The sequence below is a fragment of the Gobius niger genome (genome assembly GCF_951799975.1).
Source record: "Gobius niger genome assembly, chromosome: 20".
In the NCBI taxonomy this organism is placed as follows: Eukaryota; Metazoa; Chordata; class Actinopteri; order Gobiiformes; family Gobiidae; genus Gobius; species Gobius niger.
This window is the reverse complement of record NC_136871.1, coordinates 6,681,291-6,703,286: the sequence shown is the minus strand read 5'-3', so window position 1 is coordinate 6,703,286 and position 21,996 is coordinate 6,681,291. Positions and strand designations below refer to the sequence as shown.

Genomic DNA, 21,996 nt, shown 5'->3' with positions numbered 1-21,996 from the left:
TGTTAGTGCCTTTGAGCGACTTCAATCTAATCAGTAATCACCAGTGACGTGCGAATTCCAAGATGGGGCTTTTAGTGCTGGATTCCTCCGCCGTTGGTCCACGTCTCCTGCGTCACCTCTCTGTCCTCTGCCTCCCTCGGCCACACCTGTTCCCCATTAGCTGCGGTCTGGACTCCTGGCGTCTTAAGTCTCCCCACCCGCCTTCAGTTTCTACGGGTCAATCCCCCACATACATCTCCCCCACTCAGACCAACAGAACACAGCATACACGCGTCTGTCCGCTGGCAAAACACACAATGAGGAAACCTGTAGTGGATGGGAAAGTATGGGAAATAATGAAAGATGAGCAAAAGGTTTAGGCTAAAATCTAAAGGAAATCCGTTTGGTGTGCAGTGTGTTCAGGAAGTACCCCTCTATTGAGTCCCATGTTACTGTAGTATGTCGAAGTCTAACACAGTCTGGTTTTAGCGTCAGACTGCTACATAATAAAACGGTAAATAATTAAAAGAGGCCTGAAAACTTTCCACTGAAGTCGTCGTGAGTGGACCGTGGTTGTGCGCATTCCTCAAGTCGGACGGCGCCCAAAGCATGACTTTCTCAGTGTGACTTTATGGCCCTAAAAGCAGCATGAAATTGACCTTGTGTGAATGCGAGGGGAGAGGTTAAAGTGCTGCGTGCAGGGAGTTGATGGGATAATGTCCCAAATAGAGACAACTAAGTATAGTCAATGCAAAGGGAGCACAACAACATTTGGGGGACGTGGAACGGAGCGTTTTGCAGTCAATGGTTGTCTTAGGAACAAATGACTGAATATGAGCTCAGATCAAAGGAAGTGGTTTGTTCAAATACAACCGTGGCTTCAAATGTTATTTTTTTTTCTGTGTTGTATCATTTGAACAGCAGGGTTGAACAGTTAATTGCAATCGGATTGAAATGGCAAATTTCATGGCCGTAATCAGCAAATCGCAAAGACTGCAGTTTTTGTAGGCCTTAAATGTCATTAAAAAGCATGCGATTAAATTCAAACATTAAATCTGAATATCTTGGAAAATTATGACATTGCTCAACAATCTTTACTGTGTACATTGATCAAAAGTACCAAAATAATGGTCAAAATTATTCATTTGCAGTTTGGCCTGAAATTGACCACTTTTTTTGCTCAATAGAAACGTAATATGCGGACATTTTTTTCTTTGCTTTTGGCATTAAAGTAATTAACTTGTTTACCTTGATAAATCCTTTTCGTAGTTCCTCTGGGGGTAATACAAGTGTCGATGGGATGATTTGGGGGGTCTTTCATCTCCCCCTGATGTCTCTGGCCAGAAAACCACAATTGCAACTTTGCCTGCACCGGGTTGGAGTCACCAATACACACTAATAGAATCACGAAGAAGAAGCTAACTGGCAAAGCTAACTGCAGGCTAGCACCACTTTAAACAGTATTTACAGCCATGTTTGAGTGAAAACTGCTATTTCCTTTGTGTAACTGGATGTACAATATCCCTCTCTCCCTTCGCCTTTTCTGTCAGCGTAGTATTTACTCTCACAAACAATATACACGTTAAAAAATCGCAACTTGCTACGACACCTGCAATTGCGCTTATGGCCTCTAGGGGCAAGAGTTGCTTAGTACTGCTTTAAAATAGAAGACCAAATGTGGTAATGAAGAATTACTACAGTTTTTTCCAGATTATAAGTCGCATTTATTTTCATAGTTTGGTTGGGGGTGCGAGTTATACTCCGGTGCGACTTATATATCAAAATGTATGATTTGTTTTTTCACAGCCGCGAGAGGGCGGTCCAGGCTTGTGTACCAGTATCCAATACTCCTGTACCGCTAAAGTTTTAAAAACTTCAACAGCAATGAAGAAAACAAAAAGAGATAATCGCAGGCTAAAAGCTAGATTGCCATAGCGAGAGGAACAAGTTCGCAAATGAAAGCTTGAACGACGTGATGCCGGGAGAGGCTTGTCAATGGTGCAGTTACGCCTCCATGTCCTGGTAGTTGCCAAGGCTGGTGCGACTTATATATGTTTTTTTTCTCTTCATTATGCATTTTTGGGCTGGTGCGACTTATACTCTGGAGCGACCTATTGTCAGGAAAATACAGGAATGGAATAATTGTGATGATAATGGCACCTAATCGTCAATTATTAAGCATAGGGAGAGTGTTGTCAAAGCTGCTTAGATTCATGGCACATTCCTTAATACTACACTAATGATCTTAAATGTCAAGTATATCGTAGCGTTTAATTTATCACATTCCAACGCAAACTCTATTAAGTCCCTGGCGACACGTGAAACAAATAGCTGAAGTAACAAAAGACCCTGTTAAGACTGTACTAAACAGCGTTGCATTCACGTTACCACAAACAGATTTGGCTAAGCTTCGGTTGCCTCCTCGAGCTTTTCTAGCAACACGTCAAACTAAAGCGCCCTTATTTATTAGGTATTACTGCGCAACGACAACCCAAAATTACAGCTTGACGAATAGCCCCCCTAAAACAGTTGAACGCGAGTTGCTTCCCCGCGCGCCGCCGCAGATCGATGGAGTGTTTTGGGAATGGATTAGAAAAGTTCATCCCAGTTGAGTGCAAAACCCACAGACGTTTAAATACGCCGCAGTTTTCAATGAAAAATGTTTCCAAACAAAACATCGATCTGTTTGATTTCTTTCTTATCCATAGATCATTAGCTTTGGACTTCAAAAACGGCTTTGAAACGGCCACTGCGACCAAAATGTTTGTTGCATCGCCGGCTGTTTCCATGTCAGCGATTGCAGTATACACAACATGCGGGCGCGCGGCGGAGGACGCCAGGCCCGAGCATGAGAAGCCTGGCACAAGTGAAACCAAATGGGAGCCTCTGTTTACCCTAGATCCTTCTGTATTTGTTGTTTAGGAATATAATTTTGGTTCAAGACGGATCTACTACGGTTTTCGTTGTGAGTCATCGCTTCCAGCTGCGTGTCGTTCTAACGCGCGCTGAAAGAAATGTCACGGGCAATAAAAAAAAAAACACCAGGAAATGCTCCCAGTCAGTTGCATCACCTGCCGCTCTCGTCAGTGTGGCAGACAAAACACGGCCACGATCCACCTTGTGCTAAAACAACACTACACCCCGTTTTTCCGAAGTACCATTTATAGCATCAGCTAAATCAACAAGCCCCGGTTTGACCATAATATATCCGTGATCGAATGCAGTGCAAATATCTTATCTTATTACCTTAGTGTACACACGAACACAACTGACATTTAATAGCCTTATCAGTGTGACAGTTGCACTTTAGCCTGAAATCAGATCTAAAACATACGGCGTGTTTATTTTGCACCCACGACGCCCACGCTTGTAGGAAATAATTTATATTTACTATATTTCCCATATAGTCTAACCAAGTTTAAAACCAATCTGACAAGACCGTAGGCCACCAAAAGAGTTACAAGACCATTTTGAATTTGAAATAGATTTGCCATTTAGATTTTGAAAACAATATCTATTCTCTGCACTCTTTAATTTAACTTATCAATATTTGACTATTCAACTCATTAATTGTCCGTGAGAGTAAATACTACGCTGACGGAATAGACAAAGGAGATAATATTTTTCATTCAAACTTAGCTGTAGATACTGTTTAAGTGGCGCTAGCCTGCAGTAAGCTTGACCCGTTAGCCTATTAGCTTCTTCTTCGTGATTTATTAGTGTGTATTGGTGGCTCCTACCCGGTGGCAGCGAAGTTGCAATTGTAGTTTTCTGGCCAGAGACACCAGGGGGAGATGAAAGACGCGCCAATCATCCCATTTCCCCCCAGAGGGACTACGGAAAGGATTTATTAAGGTAAAAAGTTACTTAGTACTGCTTTAAACATTAGGGAGAAGAGTGGAATGTGAACTGCTGAACTAAGATTAGAATCATGTGCATTTCAGATCATGCTCGTAGAAAAGCCTAATCCAAGAGTGCACATGTTATCCTTGAGCTGATTATTAACCATTAGGCAACACTGGATAATAATTACGCCTTATTTAGCCATAATAAATGATGACTTAACACTGAATTCATCATGAACAGTTCATTAGTTAAGTGTAATGTAAAGAACTATTCATTTTGAGTTGGGCATTAACTGTATTAAGTAAGTAGTTATTAACCTCTTTCCTCCTGCCCTTGCCTGAACCGAGCGCATTTTCTCCAGTTCTGCTTTACCCAAATCTAAAAGCTTTCCTACTGGGGAGCAACAGTGTGTTTAAATAAGTGGGTTTTGAGCTGAGATTATAAAAGGGTCAGTGAGGTAATTTGATGGAGTTCAGCGGGGAGGGAACTCCAGAGATTAGGGGGCTGAACGGCTAAAAGCTGGAGCACCCATGGTGGCTAAGTGGGCAGCAGGTACAGACAGGAGGGTGCGGGAGGGAGTAGGCACATGAAGGAGCTCTGTGAGATATGGAGGGGCCAGGTTATTAAGAGTTTTGAAGGTGAGGAGAAGGAACATTATGTTTGATGGGGAGCCAGTGGAGCTGCTGGAGAACTGGGGTGATGGCGCCTTTTTCAAGAAGCTTTTAGATTTGAGTAAAGCCAAGCTGGAGAAAATGTGCTCGGTTCAGTGTAAGAGGCTAAGTGTTAGTCATGCTTAACTAATGAATTGTTCATGATGAATTAAGTGGTAGCTCATCATTTATTAAGGCTAAGTAAGTTATTTTAAAGTGCCTCCAATCATTTTGTTGTGCTTATTTGATTCATTGTTTGGATTGGTCTTTTGGTCCGGTCTCCCTTAAAGAAGAGCTTTTTCTCAAGGGACTTCATCGTTGAATATCAATAAAAATGTACTTGATGGATACGACCCCCATGGAGTTTGATGTATAAATATTTGCTGCAGTCTTTGTGGTTTGAAATGGACAAAGTGCTAAATAAGGACTGATAAACATTTTAATTCTATGATTTCAAGTCTTAAACTTAGAAGCAGAAGCAACAATGGCTTTTCATTGTTCTGCAAATGAATTACCTACTTCTCCGCGGAACAACCGCAGTAAAGCGATGTTTAACAATACGTGCACATGTACGAGCAATACAAAACAGTTTCCAGGAAACCGCCTGTTGCTGCAGGTGGAAGCTGTTGAGTTACCTGAGTAATAGTGCAACACAACACAACAAAACTGTTTGGACAGGGCTGTTGCAAAGATGCGGGGTGAAGCGGAGGGTAAAACGCTTAAAGGAAGACATTCTTTGGCTTGTTTTGAGTGAGAGAAGTTCTCAGGGAGGACGCATCAGCCGCAGCAGTCGGTAGCAGAGATTCCCACCTGTATTGTAGTGTCAAACATCCCTCAGACTTACACCCCCTGGAGCAAAGAGCTGTCAACGCTGAGGCACTTAATCTTATTATATTAACTCCACAAAGTTTTGAGAGATGTAATTAGATAACACAAGGTTAATGTCACCCATAATTGCTGGTACCGGTTACTATGTAGGCGGCAGTCAGAGATTCTCAAAGTTAAAGGCCCAATAATGGCTGGGCGATGAAAAATTAATAAATAAAATCCTCATTTTTCATTAGAAGAAATTAAGATTTTCCTTTTGTGATTCATGAACAGACAGGCAGGACCTTTTGAATAAACAGTATCATTCATTATATAGACATTTTCTATTGTAATCACCCAAACTCAAAGCCAAGCGCTGTTACTGAAACATAATTGTTGAAAGATGATAATTTGAGACTGACTAAAGTTGAGCAATTCGTCCCCTTTGAATGAAAAGGCTTTATCTGTGTTGGAAGTGGTACTGAGATATTTAGGTTCGAACAATCTACAAAACTTTGAAATAGTGCACAGAATGGGTCCAGGAACATTAACATTTCGACAACAATGTCACATAGTATTTAGATTTTACTCCAATTAATTGTACAACCATGGGCCCAATGTTATGATTTATTTGGGACTTGAACGCTTTAGACACATTAGCCTTGATTTTTTAATGTATATGTACAGAGAACAGGAGTGAAGTGGTTTAAATTGTGCTAAAACAACAGCTTCTAGCATCAAAGTTAGCTCAGTTGCAGGAATGTGCATTTTGAGACAAAAAAATTGGGTCTTAAACTTAACTGTTTGTATATTCCTCAGGTGGCGGCATTTCATCGGGAATTTTCCAAGGCACCCATGCAATCTCAAGTTCCACACCTTTTAACCCCACCCAACAAGTGAGTACATAATGTAATAAGATCTTTATGAGGCACACACCGGTCAATATTTAATTGTTTGTATTAAACAACTGGCCTGTCTGTTTGTGTTGTTTTAGGACTTCTCGGCCTATTCAAGCTACAGTCAAGGCCAGTACTCGTCGTATTACAACTCGCATTACAACAGCCCGTATCTAGCCAGCAGCAGCATTAGCCCCAGCGCCATCACGGCTCCCGTGGCCTATCAGCATCCAGAGCACTCTGGCATGCTGCCCAATCACAGCCCAGAGTCACTCACAGGTAGGAAGTAAACACTGGTAAATCATTAAGCAAGGACACGTTTAAGGTTTTATTTTCCCCTTCAGCATCTTCTTCTTGTCCCTTGTCTCCTCTTCTTCTTCTCTGCCCTCTTCTCCTTCTTCTCCATCTTCTCTTCTCCTTCTTGTCCATCTTCTCTTATTTCTCTTTTCCCTTCTTCTTCTTTTCTTCTTCTTCTTCTGCTCTTCTTCTTCTTCTGCTCTTCTTCTTTTTCTTTTCTTCTTCTTCTGCTCTTCTTCTGCTCTTCTTCTTCTTCTTCTCCTTCTTCTGCTTCTTCTTCTTCTCTTCTTCTTCTCCTCTTCTCCTTCTTGTCCATCTTCTCTTATTTCTCTTTTCCCTTCTTCTTCTTCTTTTCTTCTGCTCTTCTTCTTCTTCTGCTCCTTCTTCTTCTTCTTCTGCTCCTTCTTCTTCTTCTGCTCTTCTTCTTCTTCTGCTCTCCTTCTCCTTCTCCTTCTTCTTCTTCTTCTTCTTCTACTTCTTCTTCTCCTCTTCTCCTTCTTGTCCATCTTCTCTTATTTCTCTTTTACCTTCTTCTTCTTCTTCTGCTCCTTCTTCTTCTTCTTCTGCTCCTTCTTCTTCTTCTTCTGCTCCTTCTACTTCTTCTTCTGCTCCTTCTTCTTCTTCTGCTCTTCTTCTTCTTCTTCTGCTCTCCTTCTCCTTCTTCTTCTTCTTCTTCTTCTTCTTCTTCTTCTTCTTCTTCTTCTTCTTCTTCTTCTTCTTCTTCTTCTTCTTCTTCTTCTTCTTCTTCTTCTTCTTCTTCTTCTTCTTCTTCTTCCTGAACTTTTATCGGTACCCGGCCCTAGTTAAGACCAAGCAAAAACACCCTTACAAGATGATCACTCTACCTCTTTCTAGCACTATTTCAATCAAAATCCATTTTTTGCTGCAATTTCACAGAATTCAAGGTGGCGTCAAATGTTAACAATAGCTTTGCAACACCAGCTGTTTTGAATAACACTGCACGAGTCCATCACAGACGGGGATCACCGGGTTCATGTCAGACTTTCACTGCTCACTCATTTAAGGCGGTGGATTCAGAAGGTTTTCGGATCTTTTATGATTATTTAGGTGACACTGAAATCATATTTTTATTTTCTATTTGCACAACTTGTACAGGGATTGGAATGGAAAATAGAATTTGTTGATACAGAAACGCTTCAGATGCTGTACAAAAACTGCAGAGCCGTCCATTACTCTTCAACATTCATAAAAGTTTAGAATGTTGTATAAAGCTGGGTGTATATTTGTTTGTGTATAGATTTTAAATAATATTTTTTTCCATTTTCAGCTTATTCATAAAGCCCTTTACACTCAGGGTGACCAAAGTGCTTTACAGTAAAAACAGACAGAATGAGAATAAAACAATTAGGTAAACAACAATACAATATGCAACGACAATAAAATAAAAAATAGATCAAATGTCACCACATTACTGAGTATTAGAATAAGAAAGGAAACAATAGAGGTGAGGCTATCATGATAATTACTATATAGACTTATTGTTCAATAAATCACAGATAAACAATACATTTCTGGCTCAATACTTATCCTCTGTACATTGATTCACATTTTTCCCTCCATTTTTCCAATGTAATGCTTTATTTTTTTGCCCAAAGTATCATTGTATTTCATGTTCATTGTGGGATATTTTAAGCTTAATTTCTGTGGCATTATAAGTTTCTATCAAGTTTCCTGCCTCAATATATCGAACCTTATTTTTGTTATTGTGACAGGCCTACATAAAGGGGTGTGAATACTTATCCTTAAACATCCATTCATTTCCAAATCAGGCGAGTACCACACACCTCCGAGCCCCCCCACCCCGGGCAAAGAGGAGAACGTCCCGGCGAGAAGAGCCCAGGATGGGAAACTTCGCGGCAGGAAGCGAGCGAACGACCCCGCTCCTCCCCTGGACTCGGACATTGAGGTACTGCACACCACCACCACCGCAGTTTCTCAGTATTTGCCTTTCCCAGCGAGGGTCCCTCTCGCATAAACGTTTGATGAGGTTAGCGTTACATACTGTCCGTGTTATTGCTCCGCAGAGAGTGTTTATCTGGGACCTGGATGAAACCATCATCATTTTCCACTCGCTCCTCACGGGAACCTTCTCCTCACGATTTGGCAAGGTATGAACGGACAGACCCCCGCCGCCAACACCGCACAAACATCCCATAAGTCATCACAGCAAACGGCCGTTCCAGGGGCTGCTCGAGCGCCCTGGAAAAATCTTTGACACTGAAGCTGTCTTTTTAATCACAGAAAGCCAGAAGTACAAGTAAAAAGCTGTATACTGACTGATGAGGCAATTAAAGATTTGTAAATATAAGGCGCAGCCGTTAGCCTCGCGATTGCAGCGACTGCCATTTACACAAAACACTGGTACAATCTCAGCATCACGGGTTCGCGTCCTGGCTGCGACAATACTTCACCCTGTGTTGTCCGATCCAGTAAACCTTTGGGCCAAGAAAAGATTTGCAGACAAGACGAAAAGCTAGCTTGTATCAGCATTTTCATTTTTCCTTTGTGCATTATTAATTGAATAAAACAAAGAATCAGTAATAAAAGAGTCAAATTGGGTCCTAAGATGTACGCAGTATATTACATTTTTCATAATAATTATAAATAACGCTTACATATTTTATGAGATTGGCAAAATATATATTTTTACAGCCTTTCCTAACACTTTACAATAACTACACCTTATTTAGCCTTAATAAATGATGACAACACTTAGTTCATTAGTTAAGCTACTCAACAATGAATATGTGAAGAAAATAAAAAATAAATAATCTATTCATTATGAGTTAGGCATTAACTGTAGTTAAGTTTACTAAGTGATAGCCACAGTTAACTAATGAAGTGTTCATAATGCATTAACCTCTTACCCCCCACCTTAACCGTGCATTTTCTCCAGTTTGACTTTACCCAAATCAAAAAGCTTCTTGGCCAGTGTGAAGGCTCATTTGAAAGCTAAGGCCTGTAAAACTTATCGTAACTTTTGCCCGTTGTCGTCGCATTTTTATTCCATTTTTGTCATGTTTTCGTCTCTTTTTCATCTGTATTTTTATTGTGTTTTTGTGTCATGTTTCTATGGTGTTTTTGTTGCTTTTTCTTCTGTTTTTTTTTTTAATTATTCCACTTTTGATGCGTTTTTGACACTTTTTCTGCCATTTTCATCCTCGTTTTTGTCGCTATTTTGACCCTTTCTTTCAAGAAGCTTTTAAATTTGGGTAAAGCCGAACTGGAGAAAATGTGCTCGGTTGAGGAGGGGGTTAAAAGGGTAAGCGTTATCTATATTGTTGCTCATTTCTAGGCATTACAGTTCAATATAATGCTCATAATGTTGACTAAATTATTTTCTCATGTCAAAATGGTCATCAAGTTTGGATCAGAAATAAAACAAATAGGTGGCTCCACATTAAATACATCTTGTGTATAACAACATAACTGAAAAATGGTGCCATCATCATTTTTAACAACTAAATTATTTGTAAATATGTAATGACCTAGCCCAGTTTGCTAACTAATTACAAAAATGCTATTGCTTTTGTGAAATTAGCCGCGCACTCGTTGATTTTTGACGAACGGGTGAATATTTGTCCGACCTCCGCGTCACACTCATGATTTTCACACGCTGGCTGTTTTTGCCTCTCTGCCCCCTTGTTTCTTTTCATTCTTGGCTGCGCTTGTTTAGCTAGCCCCGCATCACGCTGTGTGACTGACAGTGAGCGAGACCTTTACCGACGCTAACAACGAAGCTAACAGTGCACGTCTTGCATTGGGCCAAACGGGGGGGGGAAGATCTGTGTTTTAAATTCTCACGCTTGCTAAGTTGACACGCGATGGGAGCTCGAGAGTCTTGAGGCTGTTTCTTTTTTCTTTACGTTTTTTTTTTTTTTTTTTTTGCCGTGCAGAAGTTAGCGGGACACGTTGTGGAAAAAGGAGAGAGCAAAAAATGTGTTGAAATTTGACTCATGCGCATGAAAATTCCTGATTCCTCCCACATGCCCCAAACATCCCGCTGCTGAAACCGAAAACTTGGACAATGTCGGACTTCAAAAAGCACACGAGCAGCAGAGGGATGAGACAAATGATTGCGGAAAAAGAAATTTACGGACCGAGAGCATTGCACGCGGCTTACAAGCTCGCTTCTTTTTCATCTTCTGCTGTCATAAATAATCCGTTTTGGCACAAATTTGCTATCAGTTTGTTTTGCTTTGCTGTTCTTACAATCTGACAATTTAGATTCGATCGTCCATAAACATTGGCTTGGACCTGTAGCCCATTTGAAATCAGGCTGAGGAGCAGCGTGTAGTAAAAAAAAACTAATGGTGTGTTGAAAGATGTTAGTTTTCAGTGGTTTCTTCAGCCAAAAGGGAATCCTCTGGAGCTGCTGATGTTCCCAGGTTGTAATGACTCCCTGTCGTCTCATCTGTCATGTATCAAGCTGGTTTATCTAGTCCTGTTTCCTATTGAGGTATAATAAAACTGAAATATTTTGAAAAATAATGGCAGCTAATAGGCTTTTTCTGAAAGTCGGACCCAGAGACGAGGTTAGATGGTTAGATCCCAGCTCCAGTGCTGTATACTGTGGTTGTTTCCTGGACAAACACAGGGTAGGCAGATAGCATTCATCATGGCAGCCACACAGCAACAGATCCAAATGAGTGGCAAGACATTACACGTGTGCATTTCCTCTACAGCTGTGATGCTCAACTGGTATAGTGTCAGGACCCACTTTATTATTGTGGAACAAGTATTAATCCCTTCACCCCCCGCCTTCACCGACTGTATTTTTCTACAGTATGGCTTTCCCCAAATCTAAAAGCTTCTCGACTGGAGTTTACAGCCTAGAGGCCAGTGTAACACCTCATTTGGAAGCTAAGACCTACAAAAGTCATCTAAAGATCTTTTTCTTTACGTTGTCGCGTTGTCATGACTTTTTTCATGTTCTTTTTCATCTGAGATGTTTTTCACATTTTTGCCACTTGAGTTTAGTCACTTTTTATGCTGCACTTTCATCGCTTTTTTGCCACTTTTTGTTGCGCTTTCCTCGTTTGCTTCTGGTTTTGGCTGCTATTTTGACAGTTTTTTCAAGACTCTTTTAGATTTGGGTGAAGCTGAACTGGAGAAAATGTGCTGGGTTCAGGTGGGGGTTAAAAGGTTAAAGCAGAACTAAGTAACTGGCCGCTAGAGGCCATAAGCGCCACTGCAGGTGAGGTAGCATGTTGCGTTTTTTACTCACTAGTTGTCCGTGAGAGTAAATACTACTCTGACAGAAAGGACAAAGGAACAGAGGGATATTGTACATCCAATTACACAATGGAGATGGGTTTTTTTTTCACTCAAACTTGGCTGTAAATACTGTTTAAAGGAATAGGCCACCGTTTTTACATACTAAGATATGTTCTTAGCTCACTTTAGTCGAGTTAATATATCCCCGTCTGGTCTTTGTCCGCGCGCTCTGTCACGCAAACGGAGCACATACGCAGCCTCTCCCACATGTCACATAGCTCCGAAAAAGCTCACGATAGAAGCTACCAAGCTCTTCCACGTGTTCCCTATTTAAATAAAGTTACGTGAAGTGTTTTCATGCGAAGTATATTTACACAGAAATGTAGCATGTCGATTTTATAAGCAAATAATAAGGGGGACTATATTGTGAGGCGTAATGATACGAGGAGCACAGCGTCCGCGTAGTAACTCCTAAAGACTTCCCCCGCTCACTTCCGTCAATAACCTTTAGGAGTTACTGCGCGGACGTTTTACTGCTCGTATCATTACGCCTCACAATATAGTCCCCCTTTTTATTTGCTTATAAAATCGACATGCTACATTTCTGTGTAAATATACTTCGCATGAAAACACTTCACGTAACTTTATTTAAATAGAGAACACGTGGAAGCGCTTGGTAGCTTCTATCGTGAGCTTTTTTGGAGCTATGTAACATGTGGGAGAGGCTGCGTATGTGCTCCGTTTGCGTGACAGGGCGCACGGACAAAGACCAGACGGGGATATATTAACACGTCTAAAGTGAGGTAAGAACATATCTTAGTATGTAAAAACGGTGGCCTATTCCTTTAAGTGGCGCTAGCCCGCAGTTAGCTTTGCCTGTTAGCTTCTTCGTAATTCCATTTGTGTGTATTACGCCTCCGGGTTGGAGCAGGGAAAGCTGCAAGTGTAGTTTTCTGGCCAGAGACACCAGGGGGAGATGAAAGACCCCCCAATCATCCCATTGACACTTGTATTACCCCAGAAGGGACTACGTTAAGGATTTATTAAGGTAAACAAATTACTCAGTACTGCTTTACATAGCCAAAAAATAAATAAAGTGAAAGTATTTTTTTTTAAAAACAACACGATAACTGTAATTTTCACAAACTCAGATAGGGATTCTATACTTTTTCAGTACCTAAAGTAAAATAAATGTTTTCTGAGAGTGGCTTGTGACCCGCTGAAAACCGCTCCACAACCCACTTGAGAAACACCGCTCTACATAGAGTATTAGTTGTTGGGAAGTGGTGAGACGGTAATGTGTGCAGCTCTACTATTTGTCTACTCCAGATTAAGCTGTGACGACATACAAGTATTTGTCCCTTGTGAAGCACGTTGGACGACTTGTGACATCTGTAAAGCACAATAACAATACGATTTCCTACACTGTAAAAGTGCCCTAGAAATAGCAACTCACAATATACAAGTATATTAGATGAATGGAGTCCATGCGTTCCACTCATGTAATCTCATTTCCTTTTTATGTGCAAACTTCTTCTTGGTTGTGGATACAGTCCTCATGTATTTCTGTAAATGGTAAACGTTTATTAGGTTGAATGCGGGGTAGGCACTCATAAGCTTCTTGCTTCAGCCTACTCCTTTTGAGCATCTGTGACTGGTTAATGTGTATTTGCAAATCAGGAAAATGTAGTTGCTCAAATAAAATTAAACTCAACTAAACTTAAAAGTTGGATCTATCATTTGCACAAAAGTGGGAAATTTGTCTTTTCCCCCTCCAAATTCCTGTCTTGACACTTACGCCGTCGCCAACACCAGTGCATAAAGCCATCTATTGACAACGGCAATTACAGATAATGACTTAATTATCGGGCAGGCTGGCTAAACCGCTCAGCCCGCAACCCCGCCCACATTCATTCAGTTGTTTTAGGCCCGGCGCTTTCCAGCTCCCACCTTTTCGTGCTATCACCTTTTGACTTCTCGCACCTGTATTTGGGAGCGACGCACAGACCAGCAGCCGCGGTTCACCGTTGTCAAGTCCTTGTCATTTCATAAGCGCTAATCTCCCGTTCACCCTTGGCTGACATTTTGTGATTTGACTTGCTTTGTTGCCAAATTTAAAGGCTGCGCTGCCATCAACACAATGCAGCAGCTACACACAAAAACACACACCTGCTTTTGTAGTCTTGCTCAACCGCACGTCTCCTTCACTTGACAGTTTTTTTGATTTATGGCCTCTATGACTTATGATTTGCCTATTAGGAAACTACTAATGCATTTCATGATAACAAAGCAGGTCAGTTTGGGTAGCTTTTGAGGTGAAGTACAATTTGTAATGCATGGATGTGAAACTATTATTTTTGTGTTAGATAAAATTGAAAGTTAAAGGTTTTGGGAATAGTCCACAAAACTGGTCTCGCCCCACAAAATAAGAACCACCGCCTTAAAATTCAAGCAAAGGACAATATTTAATAGGTTTCATTCAAGTTCAAGAATTTGTTGATTGGATTCACAAACCTGCTATATTATTTTCATGGCAGAAAGGCCTTACTACTGTCCGACGTAGCATGTTTTCGAGCATTGTCACCATTTTTGGACACCTTTCAGAGAAAATAAGTGGACCTTAGTGCTGACGGAGAAGACAATAAACTATGAGAGAGTTTTTGTTTCATGTGAAATAATGACAGAGGTAGATTCAGACGTCATCTCGTCATAGAAGGGGGCGTGGCTTCACCGATCGGGAAAAAATAATCTTTTGGGAAACACAATTTTTCGCTCATTTTAGCCATTTTCTGGTGGAATCTAAACTTGTTTATCACATATAAATAAAGTCAAGTCTAAATCAGGTCAATATGGATATTGTTTCACTGCAGATTGTTCAGTAGAAGCGAAAAAACGGCAGTCGCAGCTAGCATGTAGCATGATGCTAACAAGAAGCATCATGTTAGCATTTTCCGTTATTTATGTATTTATGGGCTGTTGCACCACTTTGCTCCACTCCATGTCTTTGTATCTTTATTTAGTAGAAAACTATATTCATAATGCAGCAGTTGTTAAAGTAGTTTTTGAATAATTGGAGAAAGTTATGATTTTTCTCTTCTTTGTTTTCACCCCTAGCTGTTTCAAACATGACCATATGGGCGATTCAAGAGATGCCTTCTGTACTAAATACGTTTGTTAAGTGTGATGTCACGACTTCCGCTTCCGGGTACTAGCAGACCAGCAAATATGCGAGAAAAAAACATTAAAAGAACTTGAAAACAACCATCAATTTTTCTGAAACTCAACAGAGAGTTACTAAGCCTACTTATTTCTCAGACTCATTAGCCAAAAATGCCGCACCTACTGCTTAAAAAGTATTAGTTACTCAAGCCACTACTTCCAGGACTAGCGTAGCTGCTCTGCCGTTAGCATTTATCTCCGCTAACCCGGATGTACCGATTTTGGTAAATATTACTTTTATAGCAGTAGGTACAGCATTTTTGACTAATGGGCCTGATAAATAAGTATGTTCAGTGACTCTCTGTTGAGTTTCAGAAATGTTGATTCAGTTTTTTGTAGTTTCTCGCACATCTGTGCACCCGGAAGTAGAGCTGTGAGGTCACCACTTAACAAACGTATTAGCAAAGACATATACTTTATATAAGACACAAAAAATATTAGCACTTTAACGGTTTTCAGAGTTACCGCTACCCACTGCCTCAATTTTAAACTGTAAATCAACAGGCAGCAGTGCGTCATGCTAGGGGGCCCGGCATAGCCGTTTGAATCACAATTTTTCACTCTTTGTAGCCGTTTTCTGGCTATGAACATATCCATCACACACAAATAAAGCCAAGTCAAAATTGGCTCCATATGGATGATCTTTCACAGCAGATTCTTCAGTAGAAGCAAAAAGGCGGTACTCGTAGCTCGCATTAGCATATGTAGCATGGAGCTAATGTTCTCTGTTATTTATGTATACGGGCTGCTGAACCACTTTGCTCTCCACCATGTCTCCTTATCTTTATTTAGTAGAAAAATATATTCATAATTCAGTATTTGTTAAACTGGTGGTGGTAGAGTAACGGGAGGAAGTTTAGTTATTTCCCCTCTTTGCTTCTGTATCCACAGCACAGGCTTTTTAGGATGTTGTAATGTTCACGTGAACACAACCTAAAATAACAAACTGTTGATTTAATTTTGTACATTGTGAGATTGTGCCCTTCAAAGCCGTACTAAGTAACGTGTTTACCTTAATAAATCCTTTTCGTAGTCCCTGTGGGAGTAATACCAGTGTTTATGGGATGATTGGAGGGTCTTTCATCTCCCCCTGGTGTCTCTTGCCAGAAAACCATGTTTGCAACTTGACTGCCACCGGACCGGAGCAACCAATACACACTAATGGAATCACGAAGAAGAAGCTAACGGGCAAAGCTAGCTGTGGGCTAACGTCACTTTAAACAGTATTTACAGCCAAGTTTGAGTGAAAAAAATATTTCCATTGTATAATTGGATGCACAGTAACCCTCTCTCCCTTCGCCTTTTCTGTCAGCGTAGTATTTACTCTCCAAGACAATTAATAAGTTAAAAAATCGTAACTTGCTACGACACCTGCAGTTACGCTCATGGCCTCTAGGGGCAAGAGTTACTTAGTACTGCTTTAAGTGTGTGTTACACTTTTTTATACATTTAGTAAATAGTTTAAACGCTCTTTCAATTGATACGTTTCCGTTTCTTGTCAATAGCCTAATAGGATTTCAGATGTACAAGTCTGTTTTCAATCAAGTGTCCTGTTGTTATAAGCTGTATGCAGATAGTTATGCCCGTGAAAGTAAATCTATCCTAAATAAATAGTGCAAAGTCAATATTATCTGCAGTAGCCGTGCTTACTTTGATATTATATTACAGTTATGCATCATGGTCTGCCTGGAATCGTGAATGCATTTCAACAAGGAAGCAGGAAATTTAACTGAGCTGATAAGAATCACACTGGGGGACAGACTGACAAGCTATATATCCGGACCTGTGTCGCCTTCTACCTGCTTCATGTCGAGTTCCTTGATGAGTTTTCAGAAAGGTGCTTTTTCGGAGACAATTCGGCGACGGCGTTGACAGGAATACGATAACGTCAAAGCTAATGGCACTCAATGATAATACAGATGTTGTGCCAAATCTCTCGAGCCAAGTCACACACATATGAATAAATTATCGCCTAATTTGCCACACCTAAACTGCTGTCGTCGCACAAACGCGGGCGAACCAGGTCAAACCACGAGGAGTTTACAAACCCGTCTCCCAAATGAAGGTACGGTTGATAGAAAGATATGACATTTATGGCCCTGAGGATAAATCGACTTAAACATAGCGCACCAAACACGCTGCAAGACCAGACAGACGCGCAACAAACCGCATTTGGAAGTGACTCCGAAGCGCTTTAGTACGACATTTGTGATGAAGTTAATGATTTAGAGGCAGCATTTACTAGTTGGCAGAGATGAGATGAGTAGATAACATATTGACTAAGAGTAATGTTACTTAGATGTAGAAGTAATAAGTTGTCATCCAAGTAATCACTCAAAGTGGAAAAGAGATGCACTGCTTCAATCAAGACGTAACTTAAGCACTGAGTTTGAGTGTACAAATATGATTTATGTTCTAGTGATGACATGTTAATATGATGAAAAAATGATTATATGTATTAAAACCACTGCACTAAACCTTGCCAAACCTGAAAAAAACCTGTCAGGATTATACTAAATATTTAAGATTATTGTAAATTTTACTTTACTTTTTTTTTTTTCATATACCAACATCAAGCTTTTATTATGTATTTACTCTCAAATAGCTTGTTTTTTTCCTCAAAGCATCACTCAAAGTACAATTAAACAAACACTTATTTCTGCCCCGGTGTATTGTATATTGGAGCTGATAGAATGTTTTTTGTTGTTTGGTTGCCAGGATTCATCGCGGGCCGTGTCGCTCGGTTTGTGGATGGAGGAGATGATTTTCAATTTGGCCGATTCCAGACTTTTCTTCAATGACCTGGAGGTAAACATGTGCTTATGTCTAAAGGCTGCATCAGAAGCTAAATATGGCCCTCAGTTGGCATGAACAAAACTGTGAGGCAGATTAGCATTTGGATAAATTATTGTCTCCTTTATCTCCTTCTTATACCTGCTTCTCCTCCTTCTCAGAATCTTTCTTCTTCTTCTCCTTTGTCTCCTCTGTCTTTTCTTCTTCTTCTTCTTCTTCTTCTTCTTCTTCTTCTTCTTCTTCTTCTTCTTCATCTCCTCTGTCTTTTCTTCTTCTTCTTCTTCTTCTTCTTCATCTCCTCTGTCTTTTCTTCTTCTTCTTCTTCTTCTTTATCTCCTCTGTCTTTTCTTCTTCTTCTTCTTCATCTCCTCTGTCTTTTCTTCTTCTTCTTCTTCTTCTTCTTTATCTCCTCTGCCTTTTCTTCTTCTTCTCCTCTGTCTTTTGTTCTCCTTCTTCTGTTCTTTTCCTTCTTCTTCTTCTTCTTCTTCTTCTTCTTCTCATTCTTCATCTTTTTCTTCTTCTCCTTCTTCTTTTCCGTCTTTTTCGTCTCCTTCTCTTTCTTCTTTTTCTTATTCTCCTTTTTCTTCTTCTTCTCTGTCTTCTCATTCTTCTCCTTCCTATTCTTCTTCTTCTTCATCTTCTTCTTTTTCTCCTCTGTCTTTTCTGCTTCCTTTCCCCTCTTCTCCCCTTTTCTTCTTTCCTTCTGCACTCATAACACTCAAAACTACCTTTCACTTTTCCCCCCACTCTCATTATTTCTTCCCACATTATACAACATTTTGCAGCCTTTCTGTAGTTTATGTCATACTTCCATTGATTTTGATATTATTATTATATGTGAGCAGATGTACGCAATGACATGACTCCATTTGATTTACATTGTAAGAACTTATTTTATCCTCGTTATGAACCAAACCATCTCTTTTATTAATTTATCTCTGATTTCGTTTTTCATTTCCTCAATCATACAGTTTAATAGCAGTTAGATTATTTCAACAATGACTCCGTTATGTGCTAGAAACTGAAGCGTTTGTTTCTCTAATTTCAATTGGCCCATTATAAAACGATCTTGCAGCCGCTCGAGTCTAATCCGTGCCTTGTATTTCTGCATTCTTTACCCTTGTTCTTACTTCGCTTAGAAGGTAGCACAAAGTACGAAAAAGCCGACTCAGCGGTCGTAATTATAGGTCTTGTGGCTGGGCGAAATTAGTCAAACAGGTACGGGATAAAAGGAGGGAGGCAGCCAGGCGCACCATTTCCAAAGCGGGTTTTTATCCCCTCTTTTGTTGTCAGAGCTCAGTAAATCTCGCAGCTGTAATAGGTCTCAAAGGGCTTACAACGACGGCTCAGTCATTACATACTATTATCATGTCAGCGGCTGCCTCAGCGGCTCAGAGTATTAGCTCTACACCGACTGTAATGACAAATGCATATTAAAGATGATATTTATGTTATTATTAACGTCTTAACCCCCTCCTGAACCGAGCATCCAGTATGGCTTTACGTAAATCTAAAAGTTTCTTGAAAAAAGCAGCAAAAGAGCGGCAAAAACGGGCCGGGACAGAGCTTTTTCCGCTCGCAATTTAGTTCTACTCATAGATCCATGTTCATCATAGATTGAGTTTCATGCCTGCTTTGCAACCACTTAATAATGCCATGCCTTATCTCCCATATATAATATAATTGTTTTTGGAGACCTAGATCCTAACATAGACTTTAGTAACTTTAACTTAACATTTTGACTCATTAGAAAACAGCAAAATCACATTGACAAGCGAGAAATTCACACACAACAATAAATGTTTAAAGAAATACAGTTTGCAGTGTAAACCAGTATCCATTTTCAAGCTGCTCCCATACATCGACTATTTTATCTCATTAACCTCTTAACGAGCGGATTTTCTCCAGTTCGGCTTGACCCAAATCTAAAAGCTTCTTCTATAGCCCTCATTTGAAAGCTAAAACCTAGAAGAACTGATGTTAACGGATTTTTTTCCTCGCATTGTGGCCGTGTCGTCGTTACTTTTTTTCACGTTCGTTTTCCATCTAATTTTTTGCCGCTTTTTCGCAACATTTTAGCCACTTTCTGTTGAGTTTTTGTCACATTTTTGTTGCTCTTTTATTGCTTTTTTGTGGCTTTTTTTTTTACTGTGCTTCTGTCACATATTGTTTGTCACTTTGTTTCTGCACTGTCACTGCTTTTTTTGTCACTTTTTTGTCGTTTTTTGTTGAGTTTTCATGCGCATTTTCTTGTCATTTTTGTCACTATTTTGACACATTTTAGATTTGGGTCGATTCGATTCGACTAAAAAAGCGATTAAAAAAAGAGACAAAAATGTGAATAGAAGAGTCTTTACAGCAAGGCAATAGGGCACCGTCTTAATTGAAGATCGGAAAATCACTGAGCACTTGCATATGACTGGGATTTACTGTGTATAACAAATGTGCAAAAGTCCTGATTTAGTCATGATATTCCTGATTTAATCCCATTTTCAACCAGTGTTAATTTCGTCGACTAAAATATTTAGTCTTCATTTTAGTCAAAGTGATATTTTTGACGACTAAAATTGGACTAAAACTAAATTAAAAGTTTTTCATGAGACCAAAACTATGACTAAAATGTCCAGATATTTTAGTCGACTAAAATAAGACTAAATAAAAATGAAAAGGAGAGACTAAAATCATCCAAACTTCTATTGACCGTCTGAAAGAGCCTCAGATCATGTAAATTCACTGCCAAAGGAGCAGTTCTGAGCTTTGTTCATGTGGAGCAGCTCCATGAAGCAGAGGAACAAGATTAAATATGATTATAATGAATATTATCAATGCAAAGTCGACTAAATTAGTCTTAAATTTAGTCGACTAAATTGACGTGCAATTTTAGTCGACTAAAACTAGACTAAAATTGAAACGATTTTTTCGACTAAATCTCGACTAAAATTACATTACATTTTAGTCAAAAGACTAAGACTAAAACTAAATTAAAATATGTTGTCAAAATGAACACTGTTTTCAACTTGCTTTGCTTTGAAGTCCTGTTTTGATGCACTTTGGTAAAAAAAAAAAAAAAGAAGAAACAAGTTGCTTAGGATTTCTCTTTGTGCTGAAACGGTTTCGTAAAGTATCGCAGTTTTCTGTAACATCACCTCAACACTTGGCGTTCGTGTCAGCGCACACACCCACCAGCAATATTATATCCGAGCCATTGGATCGAGCCCCAGTGGAGCGATTTGTACTTGAGAGGCCAGTGGCACCTGAGCTGAGCCTTAGGGAGTACAGATATGCAGTCACTGGGGGGGATGAGGTAGTGTCTCCGTCTGTCTCAAGATGGCTGAAACACGATCGCCGAGCCTCTCTGTCCGGGCTTACGGCGTGACAACAACCGAGAGGTGAGGGCGACTGAGAGCGGAGAGCGGAGAGCTACTTGTGTGTGATTTACTTTGAGTTCACGATGGTTGAATTTGAATTTATGGCAATGCACATTTATGGAAATAGTTGTAAGAGTCAGCTCATTTTCATTTATTGTTTTGAAATATGTTAAATGGACTTTTCAGGGTTTCCTTTTGGCATTAAATGAATCATACCAAAATGAAGGCCTTAAAAGTTATTGACAAGCATTAAATTGGGTTCAAACTGTCCTTAAATCTTAATTTCTCCACAGAGGCAGAACCCGCTCAATTTCTAAACTGATTTTACTGCATTCAAACAAATTCATCTGCAATTTTGATTGAAATCTTACACAATCTTTTACTCAAAAGTTGCCTGTTGTGTGCAGCTTAGTTTTGAATATCACAGTTTCCCCTCATTCATCTGATTGAAAGTTTACAAATCATACAAAAAATTAAATAAGATTTTTTGCCATTTTGACATTTAAAACTTAGCATTTATGGATTAAAATGGTGTTGAAAAGGTTTACATTAGATGTGCTGCCGTTGCTTTTACACAGTGCAAAGCTTGCCATTGTGATGAACTTTTCATGGTCAAAAGTGCAGGAGTGTCACGTGACCAACACCCATTAACCTTTTAACCTCCACATGTACCAAGCACATTTTCTCCAGTTTGGCTTTACCCAAATCAAAAAACCAAAAAAGCATCAAAATAGTGACAAAAACGAGAAGAAAACGAGCATGAAAAGCGGTGAAAGTACAGAAACAAAGTGAGGGAGACACAAAGAAGCAGCAAAATGTGACAAAAGCACATAAAAAAAAAAAGAGCCACATAAAAAGCAATAAAAGAGCAACAAAAACTCAACAGAAAGTGGCTAAAATGTT

General features: G+C 39.8%; 1 protein-coding gene across 1 annotated transcript in view; it reads left to right on the top strand.

Moving 5' to 3' along the window:
- Positions 1 to 21,996, top strand: part of eya2 (EYA transcriptional coactivator and phosphatase 2) — a 34,840-nt gene that overhangs the window by 1,946 nt on the left and 10,898 nt on the right. The window contains exons 4-8 of the mRNA XM_079579304.1: positions 6,102 to 6,178; positions 6,277 to 6,457; positions 8,266 to 8,402; positions 8,521 to 8,604; positions 17,651 to 17,740. Of these exons, the coding sequence (XP_079435430.1) occupies positions 6,102 to 6,178; positions 6,277 to 6,457; positions 8,266 to 8,402; positions 8,521 to 8,604; positions 17,651 to 17,740 (569 nt within the window). The remainder of the gene's footprint in view (positions 1 to 6,101; positions 6,179 to 6,276; positions 6,458 to 8,265; positions 8,403 to 8,520; positions 8,605 to 17,650; positions 17,741 to 21,996) is intronic.